Raw genomic sequence first — 15709 nt, 5'->3', positions numbered from 1 at the left:
TTAAAAGCAATCTGTTGATCCTATTTTGATGTTTTATATGTGCAAGAGTGTCACTGCTTGACAGTTCTAGTTCTCTGACCTATCAAAGGTTTATTCTACAAAGTTTCCACCTATAGGATGTTGAGTCACCTCGCAGTTTCTCTACCAATGAAAGATTAGGCCCGCTTTGTACTATAAAGCCCCCTGTTAGCCGTGTTAAAACCCCCTGTTGGTGTGGGAGACTAGAGGTAGACTAGAAGTGACTTAGTAGTGGAGGGGTCTATATAGTTTTGTTCCTGTGGGAGTCACAGCAGCATGTGTTGCTGAAACCCTGAGAGGGGAAACTTTCTAAGGGACTTAAACAGTCTACGTCTGGGGTGACCAAGTTTTACAGGTATCTCTTCAGAAACTCCTTTATCTGTCTGGACTATCCCTTGTGGAGGCAAAGAGCAGCTAAAGCCGACGAACCCCACTGAACTGTTAGTCGATTACCTTGGGTAATTGAGGGATTAGCTACACCCACTTGTTCAAACCCGGGGGCCTGTGCTCCTGGATCTTGCACTGTGTGATCTCTTCCGGCATAAGGTACCCTGACTGAGTATTGTACTACCTAGACACGTCCGAACATCTAAGAGACTGTCCTTATTCAAGTCTAATTATCCTAAGGTATCGCCCAAGTGTTCTGAAGGGATCCTAAAGCCATCACACTCAAGTGCAACCCGTTGTCTGTGAACGCATGTAAAGTATCAAGTTGTACTGTCGCTTTAAAGGGGTTATCCAGAACTACAAAAACATGGCCACTTTTCTCCCTCTCTTGTCTCCAGGTCAGGTGTGATTTGCAGTTAAGCTCCATTTACTTCAATGGAACTGAGTTTGAAACCCCACCCAATCTGGAGACAAGAGAGGGGGAAAAGTGGCCATGTTTTTGTAGCGCTGGATAACCCCTTTGAGGATTCAAGTAACATTTATAACTGGACTCAGTGGTTCCTCTCACACTACACCTACAAAAGTTCTACTTAGAAGAGAGTGTGTTGGTACATCCAGGGGTGGGCATATACCACTTCTGGCCACTGTAACAAGTGCTGCAGCGGTACCGCAACACCTGCCCTAGCAACTCCAGGTTACCACAAAGATGTGGCAATAATATGCCTGTGTGTTGGAACCTTTACTCATGTTTGTACTATGGATTACGCTGCATATCACCTTATATACACAAACAAATGTCTGGGCTATAGCCTAAATTTCATATTATAAAACTTTCACCGGAGAGGAGAGTAAAGTGACGTTTCTGAGCAGCAACTCACAGCTGTTGGACTTGTGGATCCTGCATTAAGCCGGCTGCCTAGGAGATAAAAGAATTGATAAAGTTTGTTAAAGTCAAGGTCACTTATAAGCATTGTTAAAGGGGTTGTAGATGGAGCAGAAGGTGGCTCAAGCCGGGGGGTGTGGCGTTGCTGGGCGGATGCGACGTCCTCAATGACGTCCTGGGCTGGGCCTTCCTCCGCAGCGCTTCAGGACGTGATCCCCTCAGCAGGCGCAGAGCGATGACGTCATCGCGCCTGCTAGCGGATCCGTCCCTGCTAGCAGAAGGGAGAAGCCAGGAAGAAGAGGACCGTCCCTTGGATTAGGTGAGTATGATTTTTTGTTTTGTGTTAAGGCAGAGCAGGGGGCATCTACTATGGGACAGGGTATGAGTCATCTACTATGGGACAGGGCAGGGGTCATTTACTATGGGACAGGGCAGGGGGAATCTACTATGGGACAGGGCAGGGGGAATCTACTATGGGACAGGGGCCATCTACTATGGGACAGGGCAGGGGGAATCTACTATGGGACAGGGCAGGGGTCATCTACTATGGGGCAGGGCAGGGGACATCTACTATGGGACAGGGCAGGGGTCATTTACTATGGGGCAGAGCAGGGGGCATTACTATGGGGACAGAGGGCATTATTACTATATGGGGGCACAGCATGGGGACACAAACCTTCTTACTTTACTGCACATGACACCAAGCAGCGGAGTTACTAATGTATAGGAGCCTATGGGTGGGGAAAAGGGAAGGAAGTTGCTGGAAATGTGCGGAGCCTAAGATGTTTGTCTCACAGGTTCTGAAGAGAAGAATTGTAGCTGGAAGAAATCATCATGGTGGTCTGGGCCGGATGGCGAGGAAACAGAGAGCGATCGCATCAGATCAAAGAAGACGTCACCTGTGAGTTACCGAATTATGTTTGTTGTTTTTTTTGTTATTTTGTCAAACTTTATTTGGTAGGTGTGCCCCGAGGTGAAAAAGGTAATCAGCAGTGTAGTATATACTTTTTATCCTTCTGTATGAGTGTGTATATATCTCTCCATTCTGTGTAGGTATACAGCAGTGTATTATATACTTATTATCCTCCTACTGTATGAGGGTGTGTATATATGTGCTCGAGAGATAGATATATACACACTCAAACAGGAGGGGGGATAATGAGTATATAACACAGCTGATCCCCTACACAGAATCAAGAGCTAGAGACCCTCTAACAATGATGCCATATAATTTGCTATTCAAAGGGGCCCGCCGAGGCTCTCTCGACCAAGGGCCCACAAAAACCTGGAGCCGGCCCTGGATAGATAGATAGACAGATAGATATCTCCCCTCTGTGATGCAGCTCCATTAGAATGACAGAGGGGAGGGGGTTTTATCACACTGGGGACTGGCCTGCCCGCCCCTTATGCTCCAGGGTGCTCGGGAATAGACCGGCACCGTGCTCAGTAACCGGGCATCGGTTAAAAAAAAGGAACGCGCCAATGGCATCCCCACCATGGCGTCGGTCTGTTAATGTAAAAAACCCTAAGCAATGTTTCTGATGGTACATTCGCTTTAAGTTTGAATTCTTACTAATGTACTAATAGAGTACAGGACAACTGGTTTCCTAAAACAGACATCTCATGTGATGATAATGAAGGACCCATTTCTACACCAGTGGTAAGTCATGTCATATCTCATAGACATGCGATAAAAGACTTTCATCAGAAAAAGGAAAAAAATGTTAGCAGGTTGTAGCCATTCCCTCTAGTTCTCCACCATTATGATGTCTATATCATTCAGAAGATACATATAAGTAATGGAGTGTCTCACCATGCTCACAAATGCTGGGTTATTCATCAGACTGGCCATATCAAACCCCCATCCTGCACTTGTCTGCAAATACAAATTAGAAAGTATCAATGGCTGTCAGAAAGCGAAACACAACTTCCCCTAATATGAACTCATGCGATATTCAGCAAAAACCACAATACAGTGTTCTCTTGCCGTTTAGGCAATAGGGAGGTCTGTGGGGATGAAAATGTCTGACTTCAGCTGCCTGACCACTACTATGTAAAATATTACATTAGGTTTTTACCATGCAAACCATGAGATAACAGATTAATTCTCAAGTAATTGAGTTTCAATTAATTAAAAAGAAAATCTGAATCTGAAATCTTTAGGATTTGAGCGCAACTCCAGCATGTTCAGGTCTGTACAGTGATTGATTGCCGGTGGCTGCAGAATTTGGAAGCAGCTCTTAGGCTGCCTGGAAAACATGGATACAGTTATAGGCCTATGGCTGTATCCATGTTTTCCAGGACTCTCTAGGGCTGCATCCAACTTCTGCAGCCACCAGTAATCAAATGCTGTACGCTCAGGTTTGGACGCACCGGAACATGCTCGAGTTTCTTTCATCTCTAATTATGGGCAATTCACAGGGCATCTTACACCAGTAATAATAATGTGCCATGGAAAATACTTATAAGAACAGGGACTTCTTGACAGGAATCCTTGTTCCTGTACAGTGAGTGGCAAAGCAAACACTCTTAACATTTGCTGAAATAGTCACAGAGTACTCAGACCCACAAATCTGTACTGTAGCGAATGTATATGCATAATTGCTCAGAGTATAGAAGCAAATGTTCCTTGACCTGTATATACTTTCTAATAGTATTTGGCACTACAGAAAGTAGATAGAGCAGGGACTTTACACAGGCAGGAGTTTCCACCCCCCAATGTAAGCAGCGATGCTATGTGCATTGCTGCTTACACTCAGTAGTACATACACTGGCCTGGACGCTCTGCAGCTGACCATGCAAATGTGCAGAGCAGCTCAATGTACTGTACCGGAGCAGAGACTCCTGTCTATGACTGGAGTCCCTGCTCATGTAGTGATGCTTTGGAATCCAAAATGTGAACCTGAATCCAATCTGACAAATTTTAGGAGATTCACTCATCTCTAGTCAGAATATTAACCAAATGTCACCAGAAATAAAAAAAAAAGAATTAAAGGGAATTAGCGCTACAAAAACATGGCCACTTGATTCCAGAGAAACCTCCACTCTTGTCTTCAGTTCAGCAGTGGTTTGCAGTTAAGCTCAATTCACGTCAATCAAACTGAGTTACAAACCTGCACCCAAACTGGAGACAAGAGTGATGCTGTCTGTGGAAGAAAGTAGCCATGTTTTAGAAGTGCTGGACAACCCCTTCAAGTAGTAGACCAACTTACAGGACTGGGTACTTGTCTGACTTTTTGCTCTGCTATCTTCAAATAGGACTTGTAGGACTCATTTTCAGGATCGAGGTCCAAGGCCTTCTGGTAACTGGTGATAGCCTCTTTATACCTATTCATGGCTGCCAGAGCTCGACTATGTGGGGAAAAAAAACATAATTTTTTGATGCATCCCATGATTTTACTTGCCTTGGCAGCAGCTGGCTGGTGATGGTCACGAAAGTTGAATTTACTGTCCACCAATATCAGTAATATTTTTACTTTGTTTTGCTATTTAGCACATAATTGTACATTTTGTCTCTTCAGCCCAAACGCATAACACGTTGTCATAGTATGTTAAATGATCTCTTACCCCATTCTCCCATAGGCTTTGCTGTACTTGGCATCAATAGATATCGCCTTCTCACAGTCTGTTATTGCATCACTGTGTCGGCCTAATTGACTGTGTGCGGCAGCTCTGAAAATGGATGAAATAGGTAAATGTGGCCTCAGATGACCTCAGTAAAGTGCAGAAAAGGATGTAGTGTAGCGTAGCTGTCCTCATGAAATGTTATCATTCACAATTTACCAGTCACTATATATATATATATATATATATATATATATATATATATATATATATAGTAATCCAGTTACAATACTGCACCATTCAGTAGGAAGTATATATATATGTATATACGAACTATGGCTAAAATGGTCTATTAGGTCAATAAAGGGGTTGTAAAATTATAGCCTGCTGGGGTATTAAAAATAAATATGGCATACTCACCTGTTTTATGTGCTGACTCTAGAAACGCAACTCAGGTTCTCTCCTCTGCCTCTCTTTACACTTTAAATTCCAAAGGCAGCGTGTGACCAATCACTGGCCTATGTAGTCTCATGCCAACTACCATTGCGGCAAGTGAAAGTAAAAGGGGAGCAGCCTCATGCAGAGGGTGCGCAGCCTCTGCGTATGCCGTATTAAACGTTTCTCCGACGGAAAAATGTCTGTGAAACTCAGTTCCACTTTTAGCGCATGAGACATGAAGAAATAGTACATGGAACTCTATGTGATCTGTGTTGATTACTGACTCCATGGATGTCACAAAAAGACTAATTTAATGTTACCACTAGAGATGAGCGAACCGGGTTCGAGTCCGTCCGAACCCGAACGTTCGGTATTTGATTAGCTGTGGCTGCTGAACTTGGATAAAGCTCTAAGGTTGTCTGGAAAACATGGATACAGCCAATGACTATATCCATGTTTTCCACATAGCCTTAGGGCTTTATCCAACTTCAGCAGCCACCGCTAATCAAATGCCGAAAGTTCGGGTTTCGGATGGACTCGAGCATGCTCCAGGTTCGCTCATCTCTAGTTACAAGTATAGAAATGGTGGGTGTGGGGGCTCCTCTTGTTAAAGGGCCCAGTTCTATGCACAATGCACACTACCCTGATACCAACAGTGATTTTACTTTCTTGATGACTGCGTCTCCCAGTTCCCAAGGTATAGAGATTTTACTATTTGGTTGACTATTTGTACTTTTCACTGAATAGTCAGATGGCAGGAACTTTTTTGTAAAAAATGGTGGGAATGCTGAGCCAAAGGAGTGTGATCAGGAGATTCATAATCATACACCCCCTTGAACATGATTCATGCCCCCTCAGCCTCCTAATCACACCCCCTAGTCTAGTACTTACACCAAATTCTGCAATACAGTTCCCGTCATACAGATACCTGAAGCTACAAAGGGCTGTAACTAAATTGTAACTGCACTGATCACAGGGCCCCTTTCAATAATTAAAAATATGCAACTTAGTAAACAGACTAAAATATCCTAAAAGATCCCACCCAAAGCAGACCTATATGCCTCAATGGCTACATACTACAAACCATCCCTATGTAGTGTGAACCTGCAGTCTTCTTATCATCTGTCCCTTATTTCCTATACAGTGGTACCTCGGTTTAAGAGTAACTTGGATTAAGAGCGTTTTGCAAGAAGAGCTCACGTTTTTTTAAAATTGTGACTTGGTTTAAGAGCATTGCTTCGGTTTAAGAGCTCCCTGTACTGGGTGGGAGGGGGAGGGGGGGAGGGGAATGGTCTGCATAGCGGGGTCTACAGCAATGTACTCTGACCCAGGAAGTCTCCCTCACCTTCCAAATCATAGCAGATCCACTTCAGGCTGGGGCTCACATCAGGGGACAGGACTGTGGAGGTAATATCTCCATAACTGTAACTTCTCTCTCCTCGGACAGAGTGCTGCTATACTGTGCCCACATATGTCCTGCTAATTCCTTCATGCTCCCTGCAGTCTCTGTCAGCCCTTGTGTTTTCCATCCTCTCCATCCCTGCTATAATGTGCCTGCACTTACACTCAGCTATACACACTGCTGCTATAATGTGCCTGCACTCACACTCATCCATTTAAAATGCTTTATATAAAGTTTCTCTCTCTGTCCTCTGTGATTCTCATGCTGAACGCACACCCCTTCCCCATTGCTGTCATGTGACCACATAGACCTCTGACAGCAGCCCTGCTTCTCTATTCTAGCCTGTTGTAGTACGCTATTGCATTATGGGGATCTGCATCCCCATCCTGTATCTACAAACTGCTGCTGTATTTTCAGGTTTATGCCCTTACTATACATTATACACCACATGCTGATTGCTATACTGTACAGTAACTTATAATATCACACATTTAGCTGTTTCTAAATGTTTGTTTCATCTGTTCTACATGTTATTCAGAATATAAAATCATTATTTAGGGGTGTGGAACCAATTGTCTGCATTTCTATGGTTTCTTATGGGAAAATGTGCTTTGGTTTAAGACTGGGTTTGGATTACAAGCACTGCCCTGGAACAAATTATGCTCGTAATCCAAGGCACCACTGTATTTTCCTTTAGAATCTAGGTTGTATTTATTCCACCTCATATATATTCAGAGATTGTAATCTTCTAATTATATTTAACAATAAAATACAAAAAACTACTACCTGTTACCGTAATACACAGCATTGTTCGCATCCAACTCTATAGCCTGCGAATAACAATCCAGTGCAGCCTCATAGTTCTGCTCCTTCATGTAATTGTTTCCTGAAATAAAAAAGAATGATTCTCAATAAAGGAATGAAAAGTGGAATCTGATTGGTTGCTAGGGGCGACTGAGCCAGTTTCACTTTACACCATGTTTGATAAATCTTCCCCTATATTCCCACTATGTAAAAATTACCGTTGTCTTTCCGGACAGACGTCATTTTTACCACCAAATGACATCTGTCTATTGGTAATGTTGGACGCAAATAACCTTCAGGGTGCCTTCACACCTACCGTATCGCAGTAGAAAATCCGCTGCGGATCCGCAGCAGATCCGCAGCAGATTTAACTAAATGAATGAACACAGCAATAAATACGCACTGTCAAATCCGCTGCGGATCCGCAGCAGATTTGTAAGTGCGGATTTAGTGCTGTGTTCATTCATTTAGTTAAATCCGCTGCGGATCTGCTGCGGATCCGCAGCGGATTTTCTACTGCGATACGGTAGGTGTGAAGGCACCCTCAAGAACATTATTTGCGGCGTTTTTACCAATAGAAGGCTATGTTGACATGGCTAGTTGACATCTGTCTTTTAGAGGCCAAACCATGGCCGTTATTTTAAAATGACAAACATTTTTTATATAATCCCTTCATTATAAAAAGATGGCTATGAAATGGCTAAACAAGCCATACAGCCATACATATAGAGTCCTAGCCTGTGATACAGCAAAACAAGCGTGCAACATTTATAACACTACCATACTTATGGCATTACCATTCTTTTGTAGGATATGTGTAATATTAGTGTATTTTTGTGCTCTGCAATTTTTGATAACTTTTCATATCATTGCCGTCTTTGGGTATCGTTAAGAGGTCATCTATAAAAGATTGGTGCAGTATTGACACCCAGCACACCCATGATCAGCTGTTTGCCAGAGCTGTGATGCCGGCATATACAGTAAACAGGATCAGGGGGGGCAGACAGTGCTGTACACTGATCAAAGGCCAAGCTGCCATACTGCAACTCAGCTTCCATTGAAGTGAATGAAAACTGAGCTACAGTAACCCAACTTGGCCACTGCACGATGTATGGCGCTGTCTGAGTCCAGCTCTATATGTGCTTTGGAATAGATCATTTCAGACCCCCACTGATCTGATACTGATGGGGATCAATGCAACAGAGTTACCTTCATCTTTTAACTGCTCAGCTTTTTCTATGGCACCAGTTGCTGATGAGGGGGATTCTGCTGGTGTAATATCGTCTTTCTGAAAGGAACAAATCATATACATATTGTTATTTCTCATCTCTGCAATTTAATATACTATACAGAAAAGTGCATTTTGTCTGAGATAATAAATTGTAGCAGATCATGGTGAAAACATCCCAATAAGGTTACCCAACCTCATGCACACATCCATATTATGGATCCATATAGGCTCCAGGTGTATTGCTTTTAGTAATGCTGAGCTATATGGAGGCACCAAGTGGCAGCAGACAGTGCATGGGGTATAGAGTTGTACAATGATGGACAAATATTTAAAGAATAGGGGATAAGTAAGTGTTAATCAGAGAACCCCTCTAAGTTTGCAGATAAAATACGTTTTACCTCTTTCTTTGTAATTTATGAGGCATTTAAAGGGAACCTATCAGGTACCTTAACCCCTATAAAGCCTTCCTAGTAGTTTGTAGCAGTAGGTCACAGGGTTCAGATGCTTTATATATATATATATATATATATATATATATATATATATATATATATATAAAATTTATATATATATTCTCCTGAATCTCTGCCCACAGCCCTGGGTAAGCAGGTATGGGGATGAATCTGGAGAGGCATGTAGTCATGCTGGCATCTTGTCCATGCTATCTATTCCGACATGGATAATGAGCATGTTAGTTGGTTCATTTCTCTTTCCTCTTCTCGCTTTCAATGTTTTCCATGGTGTGGAAACCACACCATGTTTGATAAATCTCCCCCATAGTTTGTAAGGTTAAAAAAGACATATGCCATCCAGTGCAGCCTATTAACCTATAGTGTTGATCCAGAGAAAGGCAAAAATCCCATGAGGTACAAGCTAATTTTGCTTATTTTATGGAGATGAATTTCTCTCAGACTTTAAATTTGGCATCCAGAATAAATCTCCGGATCAACGACCCTTCTCCAGAACCTAGTAACTATAACCTGTAATATTATTACACGCCACAAATGCATCTAGGCCTTTTTGAACTCTTTTATAGCATTCACCATGACTCTGCTGGTAGAGAGTTCAGTCTCACTGCTCTTACAGTAAAGAATCCTTTCCTGTGATAGTGTAAGATTTTTTTCCCCTCTAGGCCTAGAAGATGTCTTTTCGTATACATAGATCAATAGAGAAATCTCTGTACTGTTCCCTAATATATTTATACATGGTTATTAGGCCACCCCTAAGTCATCTTTCTAAACCCTAATTGCGATACTTTTTGAGGCCCTGTAGTCCTCCCATTCCATTTATTACTCTGGTTGTCCATCTTTTAACCCTCTCCAGCCTCATTATGTCTTTCTTGTACATTTGTGCCCAAAACTGCACCCAATATTTCATGTGCGGTCTAACCAGTGATATGTTAGACCTTTAAAGGGGTAGTTCACAAAAAGAAATACATTTCTTTCAAATCAGAGATTTGTAATTTACTTCTATAAAAAAAATCTCAAGTCTACCAGTACTTCTCATCTGCTCATTGTCCTGCAGGAAGTGGTGTATTCATTCCAATCTAACACAGCGCTCTCTGCTGCCACCTCTTTCCATATCAGGAACTGTCCAGAGCAGTATTAAATCCCCATAGAAAACTTCTGCTGCTCTCCAGACTGGAAAGGATACCACTTCCTGCAGGATATACAGCATCTGATAAGTACTGGAAGACTTTTTTTTTATAGCAGTAAATTACAAATCTCTGCCATATTCTGGCACCTGTTGATTTGAAAGAATTATTTTTCTTGGGGGGGGGGGGGGGGACTACCCCTTTAATAGTTATGTGCAACTATGCCCGATGTGATGCACTCCATGATCTTATTTGCCTTGGCAGCAGCTGCCTGACACTGGTTACTACAGTTACATTTACTGTCAACTGAAAAGTCAGGGTCACCAGTGTTTTTCCGTATAGTATGTAATCCCAGCCCATGTGCATATCCATATATTTATCTGTGACAGCACTGGACCTTACACTAGAAGCATAGTAGGAGGGTTCAATAAGGAGAGGAGCTGACCCATGAAGAGCAAACCATAACCCGTCATCTGTATTTTCCTAAGGATAGAGGAAGAGCTGCCATTATAAATCTAGACTGCACAGATTATGTCAGATTCTGTAAGATTTCGCTTCTAGCGGCTGGCAGCACAAACTCTCATCATTTTAAATACAGAAACGCGCTTTGACATCTTGAGGTTTCCCCAGAGGTTGAGAACAAGAGAACCTCAGGCTTTTTTGGATTTGATCAAGATTGATTGGGTATTCATCATGGTAAAATTTAATTGTTTGTAAACTCCATGTAATATATATAGAGTGTATACAGAACAACACAACTTTATAGGATAAAAGTATAAAATCTAATTGATAATTTTATTTAACTGTCCGAACAACTATAATATGTAAAGAAACATCAGTCTGAAATGAGTAGTGGATTATAATAGGGGCGTTTCGGGCGGCAGCCCGGGGCCCTGAGCACCTGGAGGGCCCATGACCCCCAAAAAGACTTATACTTTCAGTGGTGTACTGTCTCCTGGCTACACTTCCGCCATGATTTGCAAAAATCAAGTTTTTTTTATGGCAATTTTGCACAAATCAAATCAGGACATCATGGACATCATGACATTATCTGTCCTGTACGATGAACGCCAGGCTAGTGCTGCCATAGTTACAGTGGGGTGGGGGGGCCCAGGCCTGGTGAACAGCCCGGGGCCTATGGTAAAGTTAATCCGCCCCTGTCTGGAATAGCATTATTTAACAGTCTATGGTACTATATAACCTACTAGTCCTTTGCAGTGTCCTGATACCGTATCCCAGCTACTATAAATATAACGTTGTTGCATGGATGTGGAATCTCTCCCAACATGTCTAAATCTGTCTAAGCAGTTTATGTCTGAAATAAAAGCTCAGAGACACTGTCTGACAGTGTGAGCAGGCAACTGGGCAGCAGAGATTATTCTTGAAGAAGAGGGAGGAGGAAGGAGTGGTGAGGTGTGCCAGAACGCAGCACAAATACTGAGCCACAACTCCTCTTTGACTCTCCATTATAGTAAGAGACCTGAGACAAATTACCAAAAGGCGCCATGCTCACTAGGGGAACGCCAGCTACAGCTCACTGTCAGCACCTCAGGTAGGGCCCGGGTGCTGACAGATTCCCTTTAACCCTATGTGGGCTTCCAATTTTTTAGCGAATTACACATCACAACCATTGTCTTAATAAGACAACCCCATTAAAGATGTCCTAATGACCTTGCTCAGTAACTTTGGAGCAATTTAGTGAATTTACCAGAACTTCGTAATCTTAGTGAGATCTGATAGAGACATTGAGACATTGATCCTTAAAGGGAATGTCTCATCAGAAAATGATGAAACATATTTTTTAAGAATTTAAGTTTATGTTTTACTTTAAAATAATCTTAAAATCTTGCAGTTTTCAGTCTGGCCACTAAGCCTAAAACTAAGCTGAAACTTACTGCTCTATACACATCACTTTCCAGCAATGCCCTCCTTATCATCACAGATGGGATTACAGTGAAAGGTGACATCAGTATATAGATATCACAGGATCTACCACCATTTACAATGGGTGATGCTCACAGCTCCCCCCTGCAGATTGACTCTACATACAGTAGGTTATAGAGCATGACCAGCAGGGCCGGTTTTAGACAAAATGTGGCCCTGGGCAAAGTTGAAGGTGGGGCCCCAAATGCTAAAACATTGTAGCAGCAATTTAAGGTCCCGATACTTTTTTGTCAGCGGTTGGCGCGCTGCTCTTGGTGGGGTGATCTTCTGTGACCTTAAATAAGACCCCTCTGTGCCCTATATAGTAGATAGGTCCCTCTGTGCCTCCATAGTACATATAGTCGGTATCCCTCTGTAGGTAATTCTTCTGGTAGTTACCTCCACCACCCAGTATGTAGTATCCACCAATATAGGAGGCATCTCACTGTAGGTTTTACACCTGTTAGCTAGCCCCCTGATAGTTGCCCCCTCAGCAGATAGCAGCTCCCCTGATAGTTACCCCCCCCCCCCAGCACATAGCATCTCCCCTGTTCCCCCCCCCCCCCCCCCAGCACATAGCATCTCCACTGATAGTTGCCCCCTCAGCAGATAGCATCTCCACTGATAGTTAAATGCCCCCCCGCCCCCAGCACATAGCATCTCCTAGGGCTGGGGTGATGTGAGCAAAAAATAAAATCTCGTTTTTTCTTTTCTCGATTTTTTTTATTTATTTTTTGATGGGTGTAGTAGTATAGGCATAGTGGATAAGGGGTGTAGCAATAGTAGAAGCATATAAGATGAGGGGTGTAGTAGTAGATAAGGGGAGTAGCAGTTTGGGGAGTAGTAGTAGTATCAGGAGTGGAGGTAATAATAGCAATGGTAGTAGAGCAGTATTGGGGGTAGTAGTAGAGCAGTATTGGGGGTAGTAGTAGAGCAGTATTAGGAGTAGTATTGGGGGTAGTAGTAGAGCAGTATTAGGAGTAGTATTGGGGGTAGTAGTAGAGCAGTATTAGGAGTAGTATTGGGGGTAGTAGTAGGGCAATATTAGGAGTAGTATTGGGGGTAGTAGTAGGGCAGTATTAGGAGTAGTATTGGGGTAGTAGTAGGGCACTATTGGGGGTAATAGTAGGGCAGTATTAGGAGTAGTATTGGGGGTAATAGTAGGGCAGTATTAGGAGTAGTATTGGGGGTAGTAGTAGAGCAGAGGAGAGATATGGGGGTACTTTATCATACAGGATACTGTGTGATTCAGCACCCACCTCCATCATGTACTGCTCAGGGCCTGGTGGCCATAGATACAGAGGGAGGAGGGCCCTGAACAGTATATGGTGGAAGGGGGGACTGCATCATACAAGATCCCCTGCCCCCTTCCTGTATACTGTTCGCTAGGCTAGTATATGGGGAGGGGGTTACTGTTTTATAAAGACACCCGAGGCTCCGCCCACCCGCGGCCGTAAGCACCGCCCCCTGGCCGCAAGTCCCGCCCCCAGTCTCCGTGACCCTCTAACCCCCCCCCCCCTCTATTTCTTTACCTGGGCTTGCCGTTCCTCCTCTTCTGTAGGGCACAGGCAGCTCTGCAGGAGGGGCGCTCCGTCCTCACAGCTCAGCTCCTTCGTTCATTAGTGGAGCAGGGGAGCTGCTTGTGCTGCTCTGCTTCCTGCTCCACTAATGAACGAAGGAGCTAGGGGGCCCCTGGGGGATGGGGGCCCTGGGCAAGTGCCTACTTTGCCCCCCCCTAACGCCGGCCCTGATGACCAGAAAATGTTCCCATACAGCCCACTATGCAGTTCTGAATATGCATAGTGGGCGGGACAGGAGGGGGCGGGCTCGGCGGGGCACGGCGATGCTCGCCGGCCCCGAGCAATGCCCTAAATGTTTTTATGCTAGTAATTTGCATATGAGCATTTACTGATTTTACAAACAATGCGGGTGCCGAGAGGGGTTAAAGTAACGGCTATCTACTACTGACATACCCAGCTACTGCAGCATATCAGCAGGTTCTCTAGGAAGAAGCTGCTAATAGTGCTACTTTAAAATTGTACACTCAGACAATACACATACAGTAGAATAAGAGCTAAAAAATAATAGTATATATCATTGCCAACAGCGTTATTGAAGTATTCTCCCCTTCTGCTTGTACAGGAAATTCATGTACCACATGATGGTAGTGGTGCAAAATGTTTACTTGTCAATAATCAAAATTTTTCCCCTGAATTGTCCCACAAATTGGTTTTTGTAACAAATCAAGCTCCAAGCATTTTGGGAGCCTTCTTGGATATTTCTAGGCATTCTCAGAAACCTGTCATAAATTTCATGCTGCCTGAATTGATCAGGGGGTCCCCAGCGGCAACCCCTAATTATTTGATATTTCTTTGTTTAGCTATAGGGAGAAATCTATCAATCAAGTCCAGTGGGGCGAGGAAAAAGCGACCAGGACTGACATGATGCCTCGTGGTGAAAGCAGCATGAAAGTGATGACAGGTTCCCTCTAACCCCACCATTCTCATTCTATGCACACAGCTTAAGGCTATGTTCACACTACGTAAAACTACGGCCGTAGTTCTCGCCGCAGAACTACGGCCGTAGTTTTCAGGGGTGGAACATAGCCTTATGTTCAATGGGATCCCGGCCGGAGCGTACACACATCACATACGCTCTGGCCGGGATCCCATGCGGCGCCGGAAAAAACTGACAGGTCAGTTTTCTGCGGCCGGAATTCAGTGAATTCCGGCCTCAGAAAGACCTGTCAGTTCACACAGTAAAGCAAGCGGCTCCGGCTGCTTGCTTCACTGTGTGCCATGGGAAGCTCTGATGCGGGTGCACGCTTATGCGCCCGCATCAGAGCTCCGCGGCCGGAAAGATCACCCGGCCGGTTGATCCGGGTTGAGACTGGCCATTCCGTGACCCAGCCGGGGTCACGGAACGGCCGGATGTTCACGTAATGTGAACATAGCCTAAAGAGGCATCTAACCTGCTGATATTTCCCTATAGTGCACAAGAAACTGAGGATAAAGTGAAGCTTCTTAGATCTTCGTCGAAGTTTTCAGAATATTTGTATTTATATACTAATGAGGTGGTTTAGCGCACTGGGGGTGGAACTACCACCCTTACTGCACTGATCTACCCAGGCCGGTCCGTCCCTTCTAATGAATGCACCCCTTCTAATGCAGGGCACCACCCCTATATTTATCAGGAAGGGCCGGCCAGGGTGGATTGGTGCACTGAAGGTGTCAGTCCCACCCCCCAGTGCACCAAACCACCTAATTAGCATATGGATTAAATGACATAGTACACAAAAGTGGTGCAGAAGAAGAAGGTAAGAAAGTTACTTTCATACTCAGCATCCTGTGCACTATGGGGACATGTCAACAGCTTAGATGCTTCCCTTTAAGCCTTAAAGGGGAACTCTTTTCCTTTCAAATCAACTGGTTTCAGAAAGTTATATAGATTTGTAATTTACTTCTA

At 43.8% G+C, this 15709-nt stretch overlaps 1 protein-coding gene across 2 annotated transcripts in view; it reads right to left on the bottom strand.

Moving 5' to 3' along the window:
- The window catches only part of SGTB (small glutamine rich tetratricopeptide repeat co-chaperone beta), a 45013-nt gene that overhangs the window by 4405 nt on the left and 24899 nt on the right, over window positions 1–15709 (bottom strand). For both annotated transcript variants that reach the window (XM_069963007.1, XM_069963006.1), the window contains 6 exons: window positions 8706–8784; window positions 7479–7578; window positions 4856–4960; window positions 4501–4639; window positions 3102–3164; window positions 1284–1321 (listed from right to left, as the gene is read on the bottom strand). In XM_069963007.1, the coding sequence (XP_069819108.1) occupies window positions 1284–1321; window positions 3102–3164; window positions 4501–4639; window positions 4856–4960; window positions 7479–7578; window positions 8706–8784 (524 nt within the window). The remainder of the gene's footprint in view (window positions 1–1283; window positions 1322–3101; window positions 3165–4500; window positions 4640–4855; window positions 4961–7478; window positions 7579–8705; window positions 8785–15709) is intronic.

Source organism: Dendropsophus ebraccatus, chromosome 3, assembly GCF_027789765.1.
Source record: "Dendropsophus ebraccatus isolate aDenEbr1 chromosome 3, aDenEbr1.pat, whole genome shotgun sequence".
Lineage (NCBI taxonomy): Eukaryota > Metazoa > Chordata > Amphibia > Anura > Hylidae > Dendropsophus > Dendropsophus ebraccatus.
Note: the sequence above shows the minus strand (reverse complement) of the source record. Positions and strands in the feature narration are given on the sequence as shown.